General features: G+C 38.8%; 2 protein-coding genes across 2 annotated transcripts in view; one reads left to right on the top strand and one right to left on the bottom strand.

Moving 5' to 3' along the window:
* The window catches only part of SNX4 (sorting nexin 4), a 56,257-nt gene extending 44,750 nt beyond the window's left edge, over positions 1 to 11,507 (bottom strand). Inside the window, exon 1 of the mRNA XM_019723690.3 lies at positions 11,323 to 11,507. Within this exon, the coding sequence (XP_019579249.2) occupies positions 11,323 to 11,466 (144 nt within the window). The 5' untranslated portion in view covers positions 11,467 to 11,507. The remainder of the gene's footprint in view (positions 1 to 11,322) is intronic.
* LOC109442786 (uncharacterized) lies at positions 9,093 to 13,493 on the top strand. Its single transcript, XM_088794354.1, has 5 exons — positions 9,093 to 9,110; positions 10,802 to 11,323; positions 11,382 to 11,789; positions 12,057 to 12,175; positions 12,894 to 13,493. The coding sequence occupies exons 1-5, from the start codon at positions 9,093 to 9,095 to the stop codon at positions 13,318 to 13,320; spliced, it is 1,494 nt and encodes a 497-aa protein (XP_088650480.1). The 3' UTR covers positions 13,321 to 13,493.
* The last annotated feature ends 6,234 nt before the right edge of the window (positions 13,494 to 19,727 follow it).

The raw sequence follows: 19,727 nt of genomic DNA, 5'->3' as shown, positions 1-19,727 counted from the left end.
AAAGAAACAAACGCATAAAAGAGAAAAGGAACAAAAACCACAACAAACACACTACTGGTGGTTCCTATATTGTATGTGTGGGAAGAACGGCACTGAGGAAGGGTCGTGCACATACCCTTGGATGTAACTCCAAGGCTAAACAAGGAAGACAAAGGGAGACAATATGGTAAGTGCTGTGCTTTGGATTTTTTCCTTCTTTGCTCACAAAGGTGAGATTTAATTGAAAACACTGTACTATTTTATAATTGGGGGCAGTTTGTGAAGAAGAGACACAAGTATAAAGATGGATGCACCAAAGCATAAAGGAAAAAGCTGCATGTAGTAAAACTTGACACAGAAAATTGATACTTTATACAGGAAATTAAGGGTATGTGCTTTGAGAACAGAATAAGCTATGTGGTAGTGCGAAAAATTAAATCAGTGATGAATAGCTGAGCTCCCAGATGGCTCAGCTGGTTGGAACGCAGGATCTCAACCCCAAGGTTGCCAGTTCGATTCCTCGAATCCCGCAAGGGATGCTGGGCAGCGCCCCCTGCAACTAATTGAAGCTGAGCACTTTGAGCTGAGCTGCCGCTGAGCTCCCAGATGGCTCAGTTGGTTGGAGCGCATCCTCTCAACCACAAGGTTGCCGGTTTGACTCCCGCAAGGGATGGTGGGCTGCGCCCCCTACAACTAGCAACGGCAACTGGACCTGGAGCTGAGCTGCGCCCTCCACAACTAAGACTGAAAGGACAACAATTTGAAGCTGAATGTCCACAACTAAGATTGAAAGGACAACAACTTGACTTGGAAAAAAAAATCCTGGAAGTACACACTGTTCCCCAATAAAGTTCTGTTCCCCTTCCCCAATAAAATTTTTAAAAAATAAATAAATAAATAAATCAGTGATGAATAAAGATGGCACACTTAGGAAGTGCCCCAAAATGTTAAAGAAAAATGGAGAAGGTAAAAATGCTAAGAGAAAATAAAGGAAAAGGACACAGAACAAATGTCAACAAAAACAGAAATCATACAGTCATCAAACAAAACATTTTTATAAAGTGTAAGTTATATGTTTATAAACTAAGAGATAAAATAAGAGACCAGGAGAAAATCATTCAACTAAGAGAAAGCTCAAGAAATTACATAAGCACAAACCACTCAGCATCAAGATTATGAAACCCTCACTGGCTGAGACATACATATTAAACAAATAATAACTTTGGCCCAGAGCCAAGCACTTTGACTTACCACCTTCTACTCCAGTGAAAAATTAACTGAATTCCGGAAGCACATGACTAATAAAGCAAATTATCTCCGCAGACAAAAAGATAATGCACGTGAGTCATGAATTCACCCTGTTATGCCACCCAATTATACAGAAGGAAAAAAAATAAAAGAATAAAATCGGCTGTCATAAAAACTAAAGAATGGCACACAGTAATATCATCAGGGTTTGAATGATGATATAAAACCGCTTATACTGTCAATATTAAAGCACAAACAGTGCCAAGAATAATTCAACTGATATCATAATTGTTAAAAGAACACATTCAACAGGTTTAGAAATACATTGACCTGATGACTGGAAGATGAGCCCAGGGACATGTTTTAAAGAGAGAGACAATATTTTAGATGTATTCAAAGCGGACTTCTCCTAAGAGTAAAGAAGATCATTAAAGAAAGAGTGATGCTGCTTGTATCCAAAGGAGTAATGTCCCAAATGTAGATGTGAATCACTACTTTCTATCTGACTTAAGACTAAATACCTACCTAAGACTAAGTAAATGTAGAAGATGGACATATTTAAAGGGCTAATGAAATTGTTTCCAATTCAATGCATGAAAATGAATATAATCTATTTTAAGTTTTAAAAATGTTGCAAACAGTGAAGACAATAAACGCGTAAAACAGATAATAGTGATACAAAAGGAAAAAGAAGAAACTAGTAATTCAATAACTAAATATTTATTGAGTATCCACAATGCCAGTCATTAGGAAGGAGCGGATAACTAAGCTAACGTGCCCGAGCTCCGCAGTTCACTGCCTGCTTGCATGAGGAATTCTCGACCCCCCCAGGGAGCTACTGCCCATTTGAGGTGCCCTTTAAGATTAAAAACAAAATGAAGGCTAACCTTAATATAACAATTTTTAGGATTGTACACTAAAAAAGTAAGAGTGTCTATAAGCTTTTAATTTATTTAGTTAATCCTATTGAAATCACGCACTAAAGATATTACATGTATCATATTGAAAATTATAGGAAAAAGATAAAATTAAAAGAAAACAGGCAAAAACAAAAAAGCAGGCAGGATGAAATAAATATGGAGCTAACTCAGAAAAGAATGAGAAGACAGAAAAATAAAATAGCAAAACTAACATATAACCTGGGCAGTAAAACTGACATTGAAATCAATGAAATCAAGAAACCAAATCAGGGGCAGCCTCTTAGCTCAGTTGGCTAGGGCGCGGTGCTCTTAACAAGGTTGACAATTCGATCCCGATGTGGGCCACTGTGAGCTGTGCCCTCCACAACTAGATTGAAACAACTACTTGACTTGGAGCTGATGGATCCTGGAAAACCACACCTAAAATAAATAAAAGTTTAAAAAAAAAAGAAAGAAACCAAATCAGTAAGAAGCTCTGCCAGAATGACGAGAAACAAAGACCCCAAAAAAGTGAAATGAAAGATGATAAAAAAGGAAAACCAAGAACCAACATTTAAATAATGTAAGTTCTTAAAGAAGAAATCAGATGAAACTGAAATAATCATCATCAATATAATTAAAAATAAACAAAAATCCTTCCTGGATTGAAAAAAATTCTAAGGCTTCCAATTTTTTTTTCCTTAATTGGGTAACAGAGTGTTTTTTCCAGGACCCATCAGCTCAAAGTCAAGTCACTGTCCTTCAGTCTAGTTGTGGAGGGCACAGCTCAGCTCTAAGTCCAGCTGCCATTTTCAACCTAGTTGCAGGGGACGCAGCCCACCATCCCATGCGGGAATCAAACCAGCAGCCTTGTTATTAAGAGCACGTGCTCTAACCAACTGAGCCATCCAGCCGCCCACCAGCAGCTCAGCAGCAGCTCAGCTCAAGTCATTGTCTTCAATCTAGTTGTGGAGGGCGCAGCTCACTGGCCCATCTGGGAATCGAACCAGCAACCTTGTTAAGAGCATGCACTCTAACCAACTGAGCTAACTGGCCATCCCTAAGGCTTCAAATTTTTGAAATCCATGTGTAATGAATTAGAAAATTTAAACATTTTCAGCAAAAAGAAAAAAAATACTAACAAGAGTAAGGCAGAAAAATAAGAATCAAGACCATGACAAAAGAATAAAAGATCAGATTTGCCTTAGACTTCACAATAAATGACAAAGGAGCATCATGCATAGAACATGCTTGAATATTATAAAACATACTAACATATTGTTCCTTCAAAAATACTTAATCCTAGAGCACCACCCAGCTGCCTCAGCAGATGACACACACAAAGGGCACACTGGGCAGACACCAGAGTCGTGCTAAAGCGAATCCTGCTCCACTGGGTCAGCCCGAGGGTCAATCCTTCTCACCAATGTGCAAATGACAGCCAAGGATCAACTACAAGAGGAGGGCACACACAAGCCACACAAGGGACACTCCTGGAGCACCTGGCTCAGGTGACCAGGAAGACTGCACTACTGGGCCCCAAAGGACACCTACTATATAAGGCCACTCACTAAGACCAGGAGACACAGTCACTCTACCTAATACATAAAAACACAGGGAAGCAGCCGAAATGGGGAGACAAAGAAACATGTCCCAAATGAAAAAAACAGAACAAAACTCCGGAAAAAGAACTAAACAAAATGGAGACAAGCAATCTACCAGATGCAGAGTTCAAAACAATGGTTATAAGGATGCTCAATGATCTCAGGGAGAACTTCAACAGAGACAGGAAACATAAAAATGGAGATGGAAAACATAAAAAAAAGAACCAGTCAGAAATGAACACAACTGAAATAAAAACTACATTAGAGGGAATCAACACTAAATTAGATGAACCAGAGGATCAAATCAGTGATTTATAAGATAAGGTAGCAGAAAACACCCAATCAGAACAGCAAAAAGAAAAAAGAATTCAACAAAATTACCTCTGGGTAATTTTGGGCCTCTGGGACAACATCAAGCCTACCAACATTCACATTATAAGTGTACCAGAAGGAGGAAAGAGCAAAGAACTGAAAACCTATTTGAAGAAATAATGATAGAAAACATCCCTAACCTGGTGAAGAAAATAGACATACAAAGCCAGGAAGTGCAGTGTTCCAAAGAAGGTGAACCCAAAGAGGCCCATACCAAGACACATCATAATTAAAATGCCAAAGGTTAAAAACAAAGAGAGAATCTTAAGAGCAGCAAGAGAAAGGCAGTTAGTTATCTACAGGGAGCTCCCATAAGACTGTTACCTGATTTCTCGACAGAAACTTTGCAAACCAGAAGGGATTGACTTGAAATATTCAAAGTGATGAAAGGTAGGACCTACAACCAAGATTACTCTACCTAGCAAAGGTATCATTTAAAATTGAAGGAGTGATAAAGAGCTTCCCAGGCAAGAAAAAGCTAAAGGAGTTCATAACCACCAAACCAGTAATACAAGAAATGTTAAAGGAACTTAAGAAGGAAAAAAATAAAAATATGAATAATAAAATGGCAATAACTACATTATCTATCAACAATTACTTTAAATGTAAATGGATTAAATGCTCCAATCAAAAGATACAGGGTGGCTGAATGGATAAGAAAACAAGACCCTTACATATGCTGCCTACAAGAGATTCACTTCAGATTGAAAGATACACACAGACTGAATGTAAAGAGATGGAAAAAGATATTTCATGAAAATGGGGTGGGGGAGACTTTAAAACAATGCCTATAACAAGAGACAAAGAAGGACCCAGTAATCCTACTTCTAGGTATTTATCCAAAGAAACCCAAAACACTACTTCAAAGGGACACGTGCATCCATATACTCAGTGCAGCATTATTTACAATAGCCAAAATGTGGAGGCAACCTGGGTGTCCATCAATGGATGAACGGATAAAGAGGTGGCAAAATATATACAATGGAATATTACTCAGCCATAAAAAAAAAAAAATGAAATCTTGCCATCTGCAACAACATGGATGGACCTAAAGGGTACTGTGCTGAAGGGAGTCAGTCAGACAAAGACAAATGCCATATTATTTCACCTATATGTGGAATCTAAAGAACAAAATAAACAAGACAGAAACAAACTCATAGAGAACATCTTTGTGGTTGCCAGCTGCGAGGAGGGTTGGGGGCAGTAAAAAAAGGGGAAGGGATTAAGTACAAATTGGTAGTTACAAAACAGTCATGGGGATGTAAAGTATAGCATAAGAAATATAGTCAATAATATTATAATAACTATGTATGTTGTCAGATGGGTACTGAATTTATCAAGGTGATCACATCCTAAGTTATATAAATGTCTAATCATTATGTTGTACACCTGAAATTAATATAATATTGTATGTCAACTGTAACTGAAAAGTAAAAAAAATTATTTTTTTTAAAATACTTAATCCCAGCAGGATATTTTGAGAAACTGATAAACAGTTCCTAACATTTATATGGAAATACAAAGGACATAGAATAGCCAAAACAATTTTGAAAAATAACAAGTTGCAAGACCTACACTATCTGGTTTCAACTTATGAAAAACCTAAAGTAATCAAGACAGTATGGTATTGGCAAAGGGCAGACAGTGACCAGTGGAACAGAAATGAGAACCTAGAAATACTCTAAACCCTTACATTTAAGGTCAATTGGTTTTAACAAACACACCAAGACAGGTCAAAAGGGAAGGAGAATCTTTTCAGCATGTGGTGCCGGGATAACTGAATATCCACACACACCACCACCACCCCCAATTTAGACCCTTTAACTCATACCATATGCAGAAATTAACTCAAAATGGTTCACACAACCAGATATAAAACCTAAAACTAAAATTTCTAGGAGAAAAGACTGAGAAACTCTTCCAGAGGAGAGCAGACTAAAGAGACAATACAACTAAAATCAATATATGAGTCTGGACTGAATGATTTTGCTCTAAACAAAGGACAGAGAGTAGCAATTTATCAATGTTATTTTCCTGATTTTGATGGCAGTATTGTCATATAGGAGAATATCCTTATTTGTCCTTGAAATACTAAAAGTTTAAGGGATGAAATGAAGGAGTATCATGATAGCAAGTTATTCACAAATTCGGGGGGAAAGGTTCTTTGTACTGTGGTTGCTTATAAATTTGAAATCATTTCTATAAGTGAGATTATTTCAAAATAATCTTAAACGCTCATTACATTTACATAAATAATTTGTTTCAGTTATGTTTTGGGGCAGAAAAAAACAAAGATACCTGTACATGCCTTCAAATCATTACAGAGGATAAAACCAAAGAAATTATGGTCCACAAAGGAATACTCAAAAACAAACTAAACTAAGAATACAATATGACAGAATAAAACCAACTGAAAATAAAGCCACTTAAGATAATAAATGCAAATGTTTTAAATTCCCTGTGGTAAATTGAGAAAGACTTAAAACATAACACAAGGCATAAAAATTATAAAATGGACAAACACAAACACAAAAGGGAAACTGGTGTAGCATCAGGCCAAGCAGGTAATCAGGAAAATATAAAAGTTTGTAATTAGAAGAGGATCAATTCTCCCTCAGATCAGTGACCAGCTTGGCCAGAATTTGGATCCCATCTCTGCAACAGATTAGGTGTGTAACTCTGGGCAAATTATTTAACCACTCTGCCTCAGTTTCCTCATCCGTAAAATGGGGATAAAAGTGCCTAACTCATAATGTTGTTGGGAACATTTAATGAGTTGATGCACATAAAGAGTTTTAAAAGTTGCTTAGCACGTAGCAAGAGCTCAAGTATTACCTATCACTTACTATTTATAGGTTTAAGTTTTTCTAATTATGAAAATACATCTTTAATGTACAAAAACTGAAAAGTATAGGAAAAAAAATAAGTAAATAGAAATCACCTATATCCTACAACCCAGCACTAACCATTGCTGATATATTGGTGTACTTCTTTAGAATCTTTTTTTCTAAGTGTGGTATTACTGAAATAGGTCAGAGATCTGAAGTTTAAGAACTAGCCATTGAATCTACTTCCCTTAGGAGATATGTCTACATGAGTCAAAGGTAGCTGATACTAGGGCCCCCAACAAAGGTGTTTACTTAGGCCTATACTATATGACCCATTTTCTTGTGCTTTTTAGCGATAAAAAATATATTTTTTAAATAGCACAGCTATTCAGAAAATATTAATTTTTATTTAAAATTAAACAATACGTAAGTTTGAACAGTTTTCCAAACTGAGTCACAATACATTCATGGTTCATGAAATTAATTTGGTGGGTTGTGACCAGCATTTGTTTTTAATGAAAAAAAAAAAAAAAAAAACAACAGAAAAATATCAGAGGGCATTGCATGAAGTAATGGCTAAGCAGTGTTTCTTGAAACAACACTTATATGTGAAAGTGTATGTATGCTGATTGAGATCTAAAAATGCATTTTATACTATGAGTTGCCTTCAAAAATATCTGAGAGCTGCTGAAGTAGAAAATGAGAAAAACATTCTTATGATTTAATCATATGCTGCTAAAGTGATAAATTCTGTAACTATACCTATACATTTTCTTTTCCTTTTTTGTTAATCTCACTCATAAATGCCTCAAACCTTACAGTTCTGGTCTACTCCACTCATTTCTCTGCTGTCAATCAGTGAAGTTGCTAACTGTCTAGAATTTTTTTAGCACGAGCAGCTCAAGCATTCTGCCCCCATCAGCACTCCCAGGCCTTGAGTGCTCTCCCTAAGAGAAAAAAAAATCACTCAGGCAGTGGGATCTTCTTCCCTGGGCAAATACTGTTAACTGCCAATTCAATGGAATCTTCCAGCCTAAAACAGAAGTATTCTTACTTCCACTGCTCTTCTATTTCCTCTCTCTTGTGCCAGGACTAATTACTACTTTTTGGGAGACTGGATTCTTCTCTCGTTTTTCCATTTTCTAAATTACTTTAAATAGAACTGACAATACTTTAAAAAGAATGCATTCTTCCTTACAGGGAAAAAGTACAAAAGGAAAAGAAAGGAGACTTCTAAGTACACAATAGAAAGAGGACTGAAGACTCATAGAAAGAAAAACGAGACTACAGAATAAGAGCTTACAGCAGAATTTAAAGAATCTGATTAGTGATGTTTAAAACCAGAAGAGACTTGCAACTCTTAGACAGTGCTTGTTTCAACTACCCCTAGGTGTAGGACAACGGTACAAGTTACTCTCAGTTCAAACTTTGCAGAGTTAAAAATAAGGCTGATGAATAAGGTGAGCTTCTTTTTTGGTGAAAACCAGCGTGATAAATCAACACACCTTTTACACCTTTTTTTCTTCTTAAAATCATAACTTAATCTTAACTAAACTGAAAATTTTAAATACAGTATTGGAGCAATTTATAAGACCATTTTTAACTTTTTGGGGGGAAATGAAGCCACTTGGCTATATGGACAGAGCACTGACTTCAAACCCAAGCACACCTGGGCCCAAATCCCAGCCACGCCACTGACTACCTTGTGACCTTGGCCCATTCACTTATTTCTGAGTCTCTGCTTCATCTTTACCTGTCTTTTGGGGGTAATTTTGAACATCAAATGAAAAGTAGAGCCTTGCTGTACATAACAACACAAATAACAAATCTATCTTTCTGCACAGACCACATTCCTATCAGTAACAGCAGCAACACGGCTATAATTATAGCAATACTTCTCACCTGGGGATGGACGGGAGTGGAAGAGAGGATAGGCCAGAAAGAGGGAAAAGGAGTACGTGACCTTTTAAGGCAGGGGTTGGGGAGTTTTTTTGGGGGAGGAGGCAGTTACAAAGTATATGTGTGTTTAAATTTTGGGTGATTCTGAAATATTTGTCCAAATGGCTTGTATCGCTATGAATTACTAAATTAGAGAGGTGTTTTAGGAAACCCTCTAAGTTTGGTCACTACCCGATGGTTTCTTGGAACATATATTTATAAACATGTACCTGAAAAGTCAAGTAATATTATATAACTACAACTTTTACTGTATGATGGCGTCTTTGGGTTTTCACATATCTTAAACTGAACATATATAAGTGTTTTTAATGAGATATTTATAATCACTTTTAAGTGAACATAAATGGATTTTTATACTATAGTTTCAACTTGATACTACTTAAATCTCTATTTCACAAAAAATTATAAAAATTATCATCATAACCAAAATTAAACTCATGACGTAGCCAACAAAAGATGTGATTCTTATCTTTTGAAACAATCTAAAATTGCTTTAACACATATCCACGAGATTGGCAAATATTTTAAATTCTGAAAATATTAAGTACTGATAAGGATAGAGAATATGAGACACTGCTAATGGGAGTATAAATTGGTATACTCACTTTGGAAAACATTTTGGCACTACCTATTAGGGTTGAACATACTATTAACCTACAATCCAGCAATTCCACTCCTAAGTTTATATTAGACTCTTTAGACATTCAAGCCAAGAGATATACAGGGAGAAGTTCATGGTAGTGGTAAATTTTTTAGAATAGCAAGAATCTTATAAATATCCCAATGGCTGAAAACAGAAGAAAAGAGAAATCAACTGTAGAATATCTATAAAATGGCCTACTATAAAGCCATGAATATAAACTCACCAAGTCACATTTTGGATGGGTCCCAAAGTCCATAATATTGAGCAAAAAATGGACGCCATAGTAAAATTATTCCACTTACGTAAATTTCAAAATCAAGTAAAATTAAATACATTGTTTAGGGATACATATGGTAAAGATTATAAAGAAAAGCAAGCGCATTGTTAACATAAGATTCAAAATATTGGTTACCTCTTTGTGGAGGGAGTGGATATAACCCAGGAGGACATACAGGTTTCAAAGGAACTGATAATTATTTTACAAGATCCTTCTCTGCATTAATGATATACTTCACAATTTAAAGAGAACAGAAAAACTAAGTCACAGATGGGAACTTGCACAAGCAGCAAATCATGTAAGAGCCAAATTTATGTACGACAGAATACACATACTTCTCTCACATTCAGTATGAGAGCCTGACCTCTCCACAATCAATTCTAGAATTGTGGAAAAAATTAAATGAAAAACTTAAAATTCACCGAAAAAAAGCCTTCATGCTACCCTGGATACCCCGACAGTTCCCCAAGCAGGCAAAACCTTCAACTCCTGTGTTGAAGTTCCCAACTATCTGGTATCTAAATTTGAAGCTAAGAGTCTTTCCAGTTACACTCATCAAACAAGTTTAACTTTTCTTTATCCATCTATCATAGGCAGTTTTATATGAGCACTAACACCTGTTCCAGGAAAAAAGCAGCAAAATGGATGAGGAATGCACACTCTGAGTAGGAGGGTCTGAGGTGGAGCATTAGACTGAGTTTCTGAAACGCTTCAGTTTAACCTGGTCTACCGATTATGCGTGAAAACATTTTGGAATGAAAGCAATTCCAAATATAAAAATGATGCATTTTCTCTTTTCCTCAAGCAAATGGAAATCATCAACTATCAAAGGGGCTTCCCAAAGCAGATACATGGGATATCTATGAAAAGTCTCCACTGGGAAATACAGCACTGAGCCACGAATTACAGCCAAATCAGGAGTTTAAATATGTTCGGGTTTTTTTTAACGTGTGCCTTTTCTTGAATCTAACACTTTCCTCAATTTCCTAAAGGTGGCACCAAGCCAACTACCCTTATTGCCTCAGACTTGTTCCTCAAGTCCCCCGTTCTCTTCCTTCTCAAACACCGCTCCCACCGCCCACGGTGCCTGTGAAGCCATCTCCTCCGCACCACCCCTGGCCAGACTGCCAGAAACACTAGCGTTCCTCTTCAGGTCCAAACCTCCCAGCTCCCCGACCTCCGAAAGCCTCACCTGCTCCATCCATCCTGGATCGTCCCGGGCGCCGACCTCCACCGCCCGCGGAACCGCACCCACAGGTATCCTCCCTTCTCTTGGCCGCCGCCCTCTCGACGTTCCCTGGGTCCCGCAGCGCCTGGCACTCACCCCCTACTCAGAACCCCCCGTTCCCAACGAACCGCCCCCACCTCACTGTACTTGTGGCCCAGCCTTTCTACCCGCCTCCCAACACCACGGAGCCTCCCGGCCGAGCCCACCGGTCCCCGCCAGCCTAGCCCAGCCCGGCCCGCTAGGCCCCGACACAGGCCGGGCGGTCTCTGCCGCCCCTCTCCTCACCGTGCCGTCCCCTGGGCGCTCGTCGTCCTGGGCACCCTCCGCTTCCTCACCGACCGCAGTCTCCAGTCCAGCGTCGTGTTGGCCCAGCGGCTCTACAGGCGCGGGCTGCAAAATCCGCTCGAGGTCCGGAGGTGCCTGCTCCATGGCTGCAGCGCGGCGCGGCGGACCCAGTACGCTTGCGCAGCCTCGCTCGGCCCGCCCCGCTTGGCCAGCCCCGCCCCTCCACCCGTGGCCTCCCCTCCAGGCCCCGCCCCCTCCGTCCGCGGCTGCAGGGCCCAGCCACAGCCTGCTCGCGTCTGCGGAGACCAGAGAGCTCCCGGGCGAGAGCTGGAGTTGGCGCTGGGAGCAATGTGGAAAAGAGGGCCTTCAAAGAAACTGGTCAGCTACTAAGCCAGGACACCCGAAAATCCGGGAGAATTGATGGAGGGAGAGAAATCGAAAAAGGCAAGGGGAAGGTGAAAACCAGAGTAGGTATTGGAAACATTCAGGTTGGTGATCACCTAAAGAAAATTGGAAACACAAAAGAAATCGGAGGCCGCTGTCTGACATTTTCCCTCTTGTCCTGTCTCGCCTGCCATTATTGGTTCCATTTTTTTTTCTCTGGAAAGATCAAAGTGGCATAAATTATTAACTTTCAGAAGGTTGAGTAACACAATCAGCAAAAGGTAACACTTCCAAGTGTTTGAGAGAAGTGAAGCACTTGGCTGAAGCAGCGCTTGATCTTCTGTTTTCAGTGTTTCATGAAGCCCTGGAATTTTGATAATTTTCTACAAATATCTCGAATGTGCGGAACCTGCTTCCTTGACAAGCATTCACTGTGGAAACCTGATGGGCTCACTGGGTGTGGCAGACTGTGAGTACCTTGAGGTACCTTCCGTACAAAGTCTGGTCATTAGATTTTCAAAAAGAGAAACTGATCTTTCTGCCCAAATACTTAGTTATTTCAAGCTGTGACACAGTTTCCTCCTCCTTTTGGAATGCTTTCTCTGACCTGGTGGTGAATTTCCCATTCACTCTAAAACCTTAAGTTATCACATCTAAGTGCTATTATCACATTGTCCATAAATTGGTTATGACCTTTCTTATGTTATTTTACAATTGTTATTTATATATCTGTCTGCCCCAACTAGACTTTGGACTTATGTAATACACCCTAAATTATTATTTTTTTCTCTTACTAAACCTAGGACATTTTATCACTTTATCAGGGATTATTCATGCTAGGCAAATTCTCAGGAAACATTTTTAAATCAGAAGGCTATTTTATTAATTTATCACAGGAGGGGTAGATATCTTTCCAGTGACAGATTTGTATGCATTATCCTGTGCCCATTTCCCAGAAAACTAGGTCCTAGAGCCATTAGGATTATTTCTCTGGGCTGGTGACTTGAGTATCTCACCCTGCAGGGGGTAGGAACAAGAAAAAAGGCTCTGGGCTTTACAGAACAGTCACCTGAGGGGAGGCCATAGTGCTATCTGCTGTTTCTAAAAAAAGAAAAAAAAACTAAAACAGTTCTTTCCATAAGCGGCCTGAAATGACCTCTGAAAATTGTTCTCTGTTCACTTGACAGAATCGTTCCCTATTCACAGAAAACCCCACCAAATCATGCAGCTCAAAAGGTTCAAATCTTCTTGTTCATTTTAAGAACACTCGTGAATCTGCCCAGGCCAACAAGGATATGCGTATCTGAAAAGCACCAAGTATCTGAAGGACGGCACATTACAGAAGCGATGTGTGCCATTCCGTCTACAGTGGTGGAGTTGGTAGGTGTGCCCAGGCCAAACAGTGGAGCTGGATGCAGGGTCGGTGGCCCAAAAAGTGCAGAATTTTTGCTGCACATGCTTAAAAATGCAGTGAGTAATGCTGAACTTAAGGGTTTAGATGTAGACACTCTGGCCACTGAGCACATCCAGGAACAAAGCTCCAGAGATGCAGCACAGAACTTACAAAATTCACGGGAGGGTAAACCCATACACGAGCTCGCCATGCCACAGTGAGATGATCCTAACTGAAAAAGAGCAGATTGTTCCTAAACCGGAAGAGGAGGTTGCACAGAAGAAAAAGATATCCCAGAAGAAACTGAAGAAACAAAAACTTGTGTAAATTTAGTTTACATAAGTAAATTCAGCATCGCATAAATGCTAATAAAAGTAAAAAAACTAAAACCATAGGGGTGCTGTTTCCCCTTCATTTACACCCTTCTATTGTGAAAACAAATTTTAAAAAATCAACTGCCTTTGATTGCCATTTTAAGTTTTTCAGCTGGACATCATTTTGTCCTTATGTTTTCTTTTTTTTTTTTTAACTTTTCTTTTTTCATTTTAAGTGTGTTTTTCCAGGACTCCTCAGCTCCAAGTCAAGTAGTTGTTTCAATCTAGTTGTGGAGGGCGCAGCTCACAGTGAGTGGCCCATGTGGCGATCAAACCGCCAACTTTGTTGTTAGGAGCACCGCGCTCTGACCAACTGAGCTAACCGGCCACCCCCCTATGTTTTCTTAAGAAACATGATCATTTTCTCCTATTTTATATACATATAATATGTGTTTATTGTGGGGAAATTAGAAATCGTTATGCGTAAAAAGCTATCCATGCTCCCAAATCGAAATAAGCACTGTTAACATTAAACATATATCCCTTTCACTATCATATATGTAATAAAAATGGAATCACATAATGCTATTTTATAATTTATTCACTTACTACAGCAAGAGCACCTTTCTATGAGATTCAATATATGTCTACAAAATCTTCTTCAAGGCTACATAGAGCTCTACTGTAAAAACTTGCTCTGCTTTATTTAATCTTATAATCCTCTATAGTTATAACTTAATTCTAAGCTTTACTTTCATGAATAATACTGCAGTGATCATCCTTCTACATCTTTGTGTACCTAACCAGTTATTTCCTTAGATTAATAAGAATCAGAAGATTTTAAGGAAAATTTCATGTAAACTCTTATATTACATGAGGTCTATTGCAAAATAATATAATTCTCAAAAATTGATATTTGTCTCCACTAGATATGTGTCTTACCCTTGGGGATGCCTAACAAGTTAAAAATTATTTTTGATAAAGAGATAATAACTAGTATTTATGTAAAAAACCTGGGATGGGAGAAGAGGTGGTATCTTGAACTTTTTGATGGGTCCAGCTTTTGGACTCCCTGCCCTGTAGTTTTATATGTGCTTGGCCCTTTATGTACATTTTCATGGAACGCCTCTGCAAGACTGGCATTATTTTTCCCATTTTACAGAGGAAGAAGCAGGTTCAGGTAATATTTGACAAGGTCACATAGCCAACAAATAAGAAGACTTGAGATTCAAACCCAGATTTATAGCACAGCCAGAATCCAACCTCCTGGACAATGCTGCTCTGCAGGGGGGAAAGGAAAAAGTGAGAGTCTTCTGGAAAAGGAGGCAAATAACTGGCGGAAATCGAGGGTTGATTTCTTTCTCATCTGAAAACCCAAAGAGAGAAGCACATTTGAATAGGAAGGCAGAGTCTCTCCAGTCTGGCTGACGTTTGGGAAAGCCCAAGGTGAGGTCCACGGAGATTTTGGATACAAGCGCTTCCCATTCTTCTGACTCAGACAGGATAAGGATACCCACCCCCCAGACTCTCACTGGGGAAGGGCTTAAGGCCACTGCCCTGGAGTGAATGGGAAAAGTCTGAGGAGCAGGTGACTAGCCAGGCTGGCTCTAAAATGAGTCACCCTCTGTGGGGACACACTGCACCTCATCCAGCCAGAGGAACTTCAGTCTCATATCTGAATCGCATGATTTAGATTTCCATTTTGTTATCAATTTAACAAATATTAATTGAGCTCCTGTGTGAGCCTACGCACACCATGAAACACCTATTCTTTGCTCCCCATCATTCTGGTTCTGTTCTCCCCACTCCGGGATTCTCCTCCTTCTGTCTGGCCAACTACTCAGGGTCTGTGAAGATCACGCTCTTCTGCTTCCTCTGAAACTACACCCTTCTCCTTCAATCTTGACCAGCAACCAGCCCCAACTCCACCCCATCTTTCATTTTAGTGTCAGCATGGATGACATCTGTACGTGTTCACAGCACAATATCTAATTTGTCTCCTTCCTGTTAGTACCACCGTTGTCCTTTTGGGCAAATTCCCCTTTGTGTGAGGATTTGATTAAAGAGCAATTCTTCATATGTGCCTTCGTGTTGCAGCCTCCCATTACATCCGAAGAATTCAGATCCTTCTTTTACTGCCTCTGGGCAAATTATTGCAACTCAGCCATTCAGAGCAGGACACTCCCAGGACTTTGAATCTTGGGTCAGAGGGAATGCTGGAGATTGGAGCCATCACCGGGCCAGTGGTGGTGCTAAGATCAGATTGTTCCCAAGCCGTGAATTTCCTGTGGGTTCTGTGCCAAGTCTCCAAAGCTACCTTGATTCTGTGACTTTCTATGCCTGGATCACCAGCCTTAATTCCATGAGCTCCTGATATCCTTCCAGGATTTTCTCCATTGGCTTCGTATGACTAGAGCTGGTTCTGTTCTACGCAGCACAGAGCTGTAACTAAAGCTCTTCCCTATTCAACTAAACATGCAACAAATATTTATTAAGTATCTGCCCTGTCCCAGGCAGTTGTCTTCCAAGGTGGTTATCCAAACTGATTCATGGCTGTATGTCCTGGAGAAGACTGGAACACCCTGGATCAGCAGAACCACACCCTAAACCCCCTATAGCTTAAGAAACTCCCCCTAAATCTTACTGAAATCTTCAGCAAGCCAGCAACTGGAATCTTCAGCAGCTAAAAATCGTAAATGCCACCATAGGATGGAAATATTTCCTTCCTCCCAGATGACTTAAATATGTTTTGATAGAGGTCTTCAGAAGACCTGTTTGCACAACTAGGAAGCTCAAACCAGATGGGCTTGGGAGGGAGCACTGTGGTAGATCATTGGCCAGGGGATTTGGGGAAAAGTGAGTGTGTGGCTCCTCTCACTAATATTGCACATATGAGTAACTGCTTACCTGTAAGGGTAATTTACAATCTCAGAAGCGCCTGGCAATTGACTCTCTAGAAATGGAGAGTTTTCTTTGGTATTCATAAGCTGTCAGATCACCTGATCTTTGTTTGAAAACTAGACTGCCTAAAAGTTGCTAAGGATTTATTACATAATTCTGATGGGAAACAGGGGTAGGGTGATTGGGGGTTGTTTTGTTTTGTTTTAGTTTCTTCTCCAAAATTGTGTTAAATCCATTTGGGTGTTTTGGAAGATTTTTTTGAGGAGTTCACATATAGAGGTCATACCATCCCTCTTCCTTCCCCCCACCCCAAATAAATATGTAGAGACTGCTCTGAGAAAAATAAAATAGATCCCAATTTGGGGAAACCAGGCTATAGGTTATGGTGTTGCTCCCAGAACAAAATCTCATCCAACTATATCTGTTTACACTGAACGAAACTAGTAGTAGAAGAGGATCTAGGTATATCACATATATTCACTGTTTTAAGGGTACTCGGGATTTGTTTTCATCAGGTATGGTAAGACCTGCAGACATAGAAATGACAATACCACGGATAAGAATCACACTATTTCTTTTGACCTTCAATTTTTTTTTTGCTACAGAAATCATGCATATTATCATTTTTAAAACTCAGGAAATACCAACAAGCAAAAAGAAAAAAAGAAACATCATAACCAAGATTCAGAGACAATCACTATAATTTTGAACAGTCTTTCACCCCCTGTGGACATACATAAATATAATTCATAAAAATAGGATGTTTAAAAAAAATAGGATGTTTTATAGAAGGTTTTGAATGAAAGCTGCTCTTTTACACCCAACACTATACTATGAACATCTTTGCTTACTTGGACTTGCCCTTCTCCTATTATAAGAAGCTGGATCTAGGAACGGGAGGGGAGGTACATGAGCAGAATCCCCACTTTCAATAGGTATTGCCAAACTATCCTCCACAAGTTGTGCTGGATTACATTCCCACCAATATTGTTTGAGAATGCACAACATCACCTGTAGTTTTTTAAATCTCTGCCAGTTGAGGAGATGGAAAAAAGATAATCTCATTGGTGTTTTAATCTCAATTTGTTTTTATATCTTCACCTTATCAATTTCTGAGACAACCGTTACTTCTTTGCCTAGTTTTGGCTTCTTCCATATGTTGAAGTATCTCTCCAGAAAAGCTTCAACTACTTTTGGCCCATCTTTTGATAGATCTAACCATGTAAGTATTCTGCATCTGTATACATAAGGGATATTGGTCTATAATTGTCTTTTTCTGGAATGTCTTTCCCAGGTCTAGATATTCAGATAATACTGACCTCGAAAAATGAGTTCAGAAGTGTTACCTTCTTCACTATTCTTCAAGAAACTTTGTGTAAGATTAGCGATATTTCTTTCTCAAATTTCTGCTAGGAATTATCAGTGAAATAATCTGGGCCTGGAACTTTCTTTGTGGAGAAAGTTTTGATAATTAAAATAGATACAATAAGGCTGTTCAGGTTTTCGGTTTCATTTTGTATCAGTTTGGGTAAAGTTCTGTTTTTCAAGAAGTTCGTCTATTTCATCTAAATTGTCAACTTTGTTGGCATAAGTTATTCATTATAGTCTCTTATTGTCCTTTTAATGTCTGTAGGATCTGTAGTCATAACTCCCTTTTATTTCTGATATTTGTGTTCTGTAACTTATGTTCCCTATTAATTTCTGCTTTCTATTATTTTCTGTTTTCTACTTATCTTGGGTTTATGTCTTTCTTTAGTTTCTTGAGGTGGAACCTTAGATTGTTAATGTTAAACCTTTCTTGTTTTTTAACATAAGCATTTAAAGGTATAAATTTCCCTCTAAGAACTGCTTTACCTGTATCTACAAATTTTGATGTTTTTCATTATCATTTTGAGATATTTTCTAATTTCTTTTGATTTCTTTCTTTAGCCATAGATTATTTAAAGATGTGTTGTTTAATTTCCAAATATTTGGAGTTTTCCCAGATATGTTATTATTATTGATTTCTAACTTAATTATGTTTTGGTAAGATAACTCAATCTGTAGGATTTCAATCCTTTTAAATTTATTGAGACTTGTTTTATGGCCCAGCAAGTGTCTAAGTTGGTAAATATACCATGCATACCTGAAAAGACTGTATTCTGCAGTTATAGGATGCAGTGTTCTATAAGTAATAATCAGGTTGAGGTGATTGATAGTGTTGTTCAGATCATGTGGCATTGCTGACTTTTTTTGTCTAGTTGTCCAGTTACTATGAGGGGGTGTTAAATTTCCAACTATAATTGTGTAGTTGTCTATTTTTTTTAATTATGTCAATTTTTGCTTCATGTATTTTGAAGCTGTATATTAGGTACATATTCATTTATGATTGTTATGTTTTTGTAATGGAATGGACATTTTTATCATTATAAAGTGTCTCTTTATGTCTGCCAATACTCTGTCTTCAAGTCTATTTTGCCTGATAGTAATATGGCCACAGCAGGTGTATAATGCTTATTGTTTGCATGGTAGATCTTTTTCCATTTCGTTATCTTTAACCTATTAAAGTATGTATGCTTTTCTTATAGAAAGCATACAGTTGGGTCTTGCTTTTTTATTCCTTCTTACATGGTGAATTATATGCCTTTTGCTTTTGGGAGTTAAAATTATGAGCACCTTAAAGAGCAGAAACATTTTCCTTAAGGAGGATTGGGCATAAAGGCAGAGGGCCTCCAACGTGTGGTAGTGCTTGATAAGGTCCCATCTGCTTCCCATTCCTAGCTAGCTCCCCAATCACATCCCCTGAGAAGATCCCAGCCCCACCTCCTGTGTTAGTGCCTCACAATGCTTAGTGCATTTTGTAAACTACTGATTATCTGAGGCTGCATTGATCATTTTTCAGAATAACCTTAGTGTGTGTCTGTGGGGGTGGCGGGTGTTAAAGTGGAGGATGCATTTGTGAGAAAAGTTAAATTACCATGAATCAGTTTTAATCATTTATGTCTTTGATGGCATCTTCTACTTGGAACTTCTGCTACCATTCGTTCCATGCTACGCTGACTACAACAGGGGAACACTTTGCTGTGTCACTTAGCAGAGGCATGGTTTGCCTAAGGGGATCCTACATCCGCCTACAGGCCCTCAGAAAGCAGTAGTTCCCAGGGCAGTAAGGCAAAGGTTGGGGCATGGCTGGGGATGCAGCAATTAAGTGAGGACAGGGGCAGGAGAGATGACACAGTATCTGGGATCTTCTGCCCAACAAGCAGTCTGTCTCATACATATGTAGAAAGGTGAGCAAGAAACAGGTAAGAGACGTGGGCTATAGTGACTGAAAACCTTTGGAAATTTTTTAAATTGGTCTGATGATGACTTTTCTATTCTATTTTACCGTTTCATTGACATCTATAAAACAATAAAGGGTTTTCTAAATACTA

Source organism: Rhinolophus sinicus, chromosome 17 (assembly GCF_057876585.1).
Source record: "Rhinolophus sinicus isolate RSI-liver-muscle chromosome 17, RSI-T2T, whole genome shotgun sequence".
NCBI lineage: Eukaryota > Metazoa > Chordata > Mammalia > Chiroptera > Rhinolophidae > Rhinolophus > Rhinolophus sinicus.
Note: the sequence above shows the minus strand (reverse complement) of the source record. Positions and strands in the feature narration are given on the sequence as shown.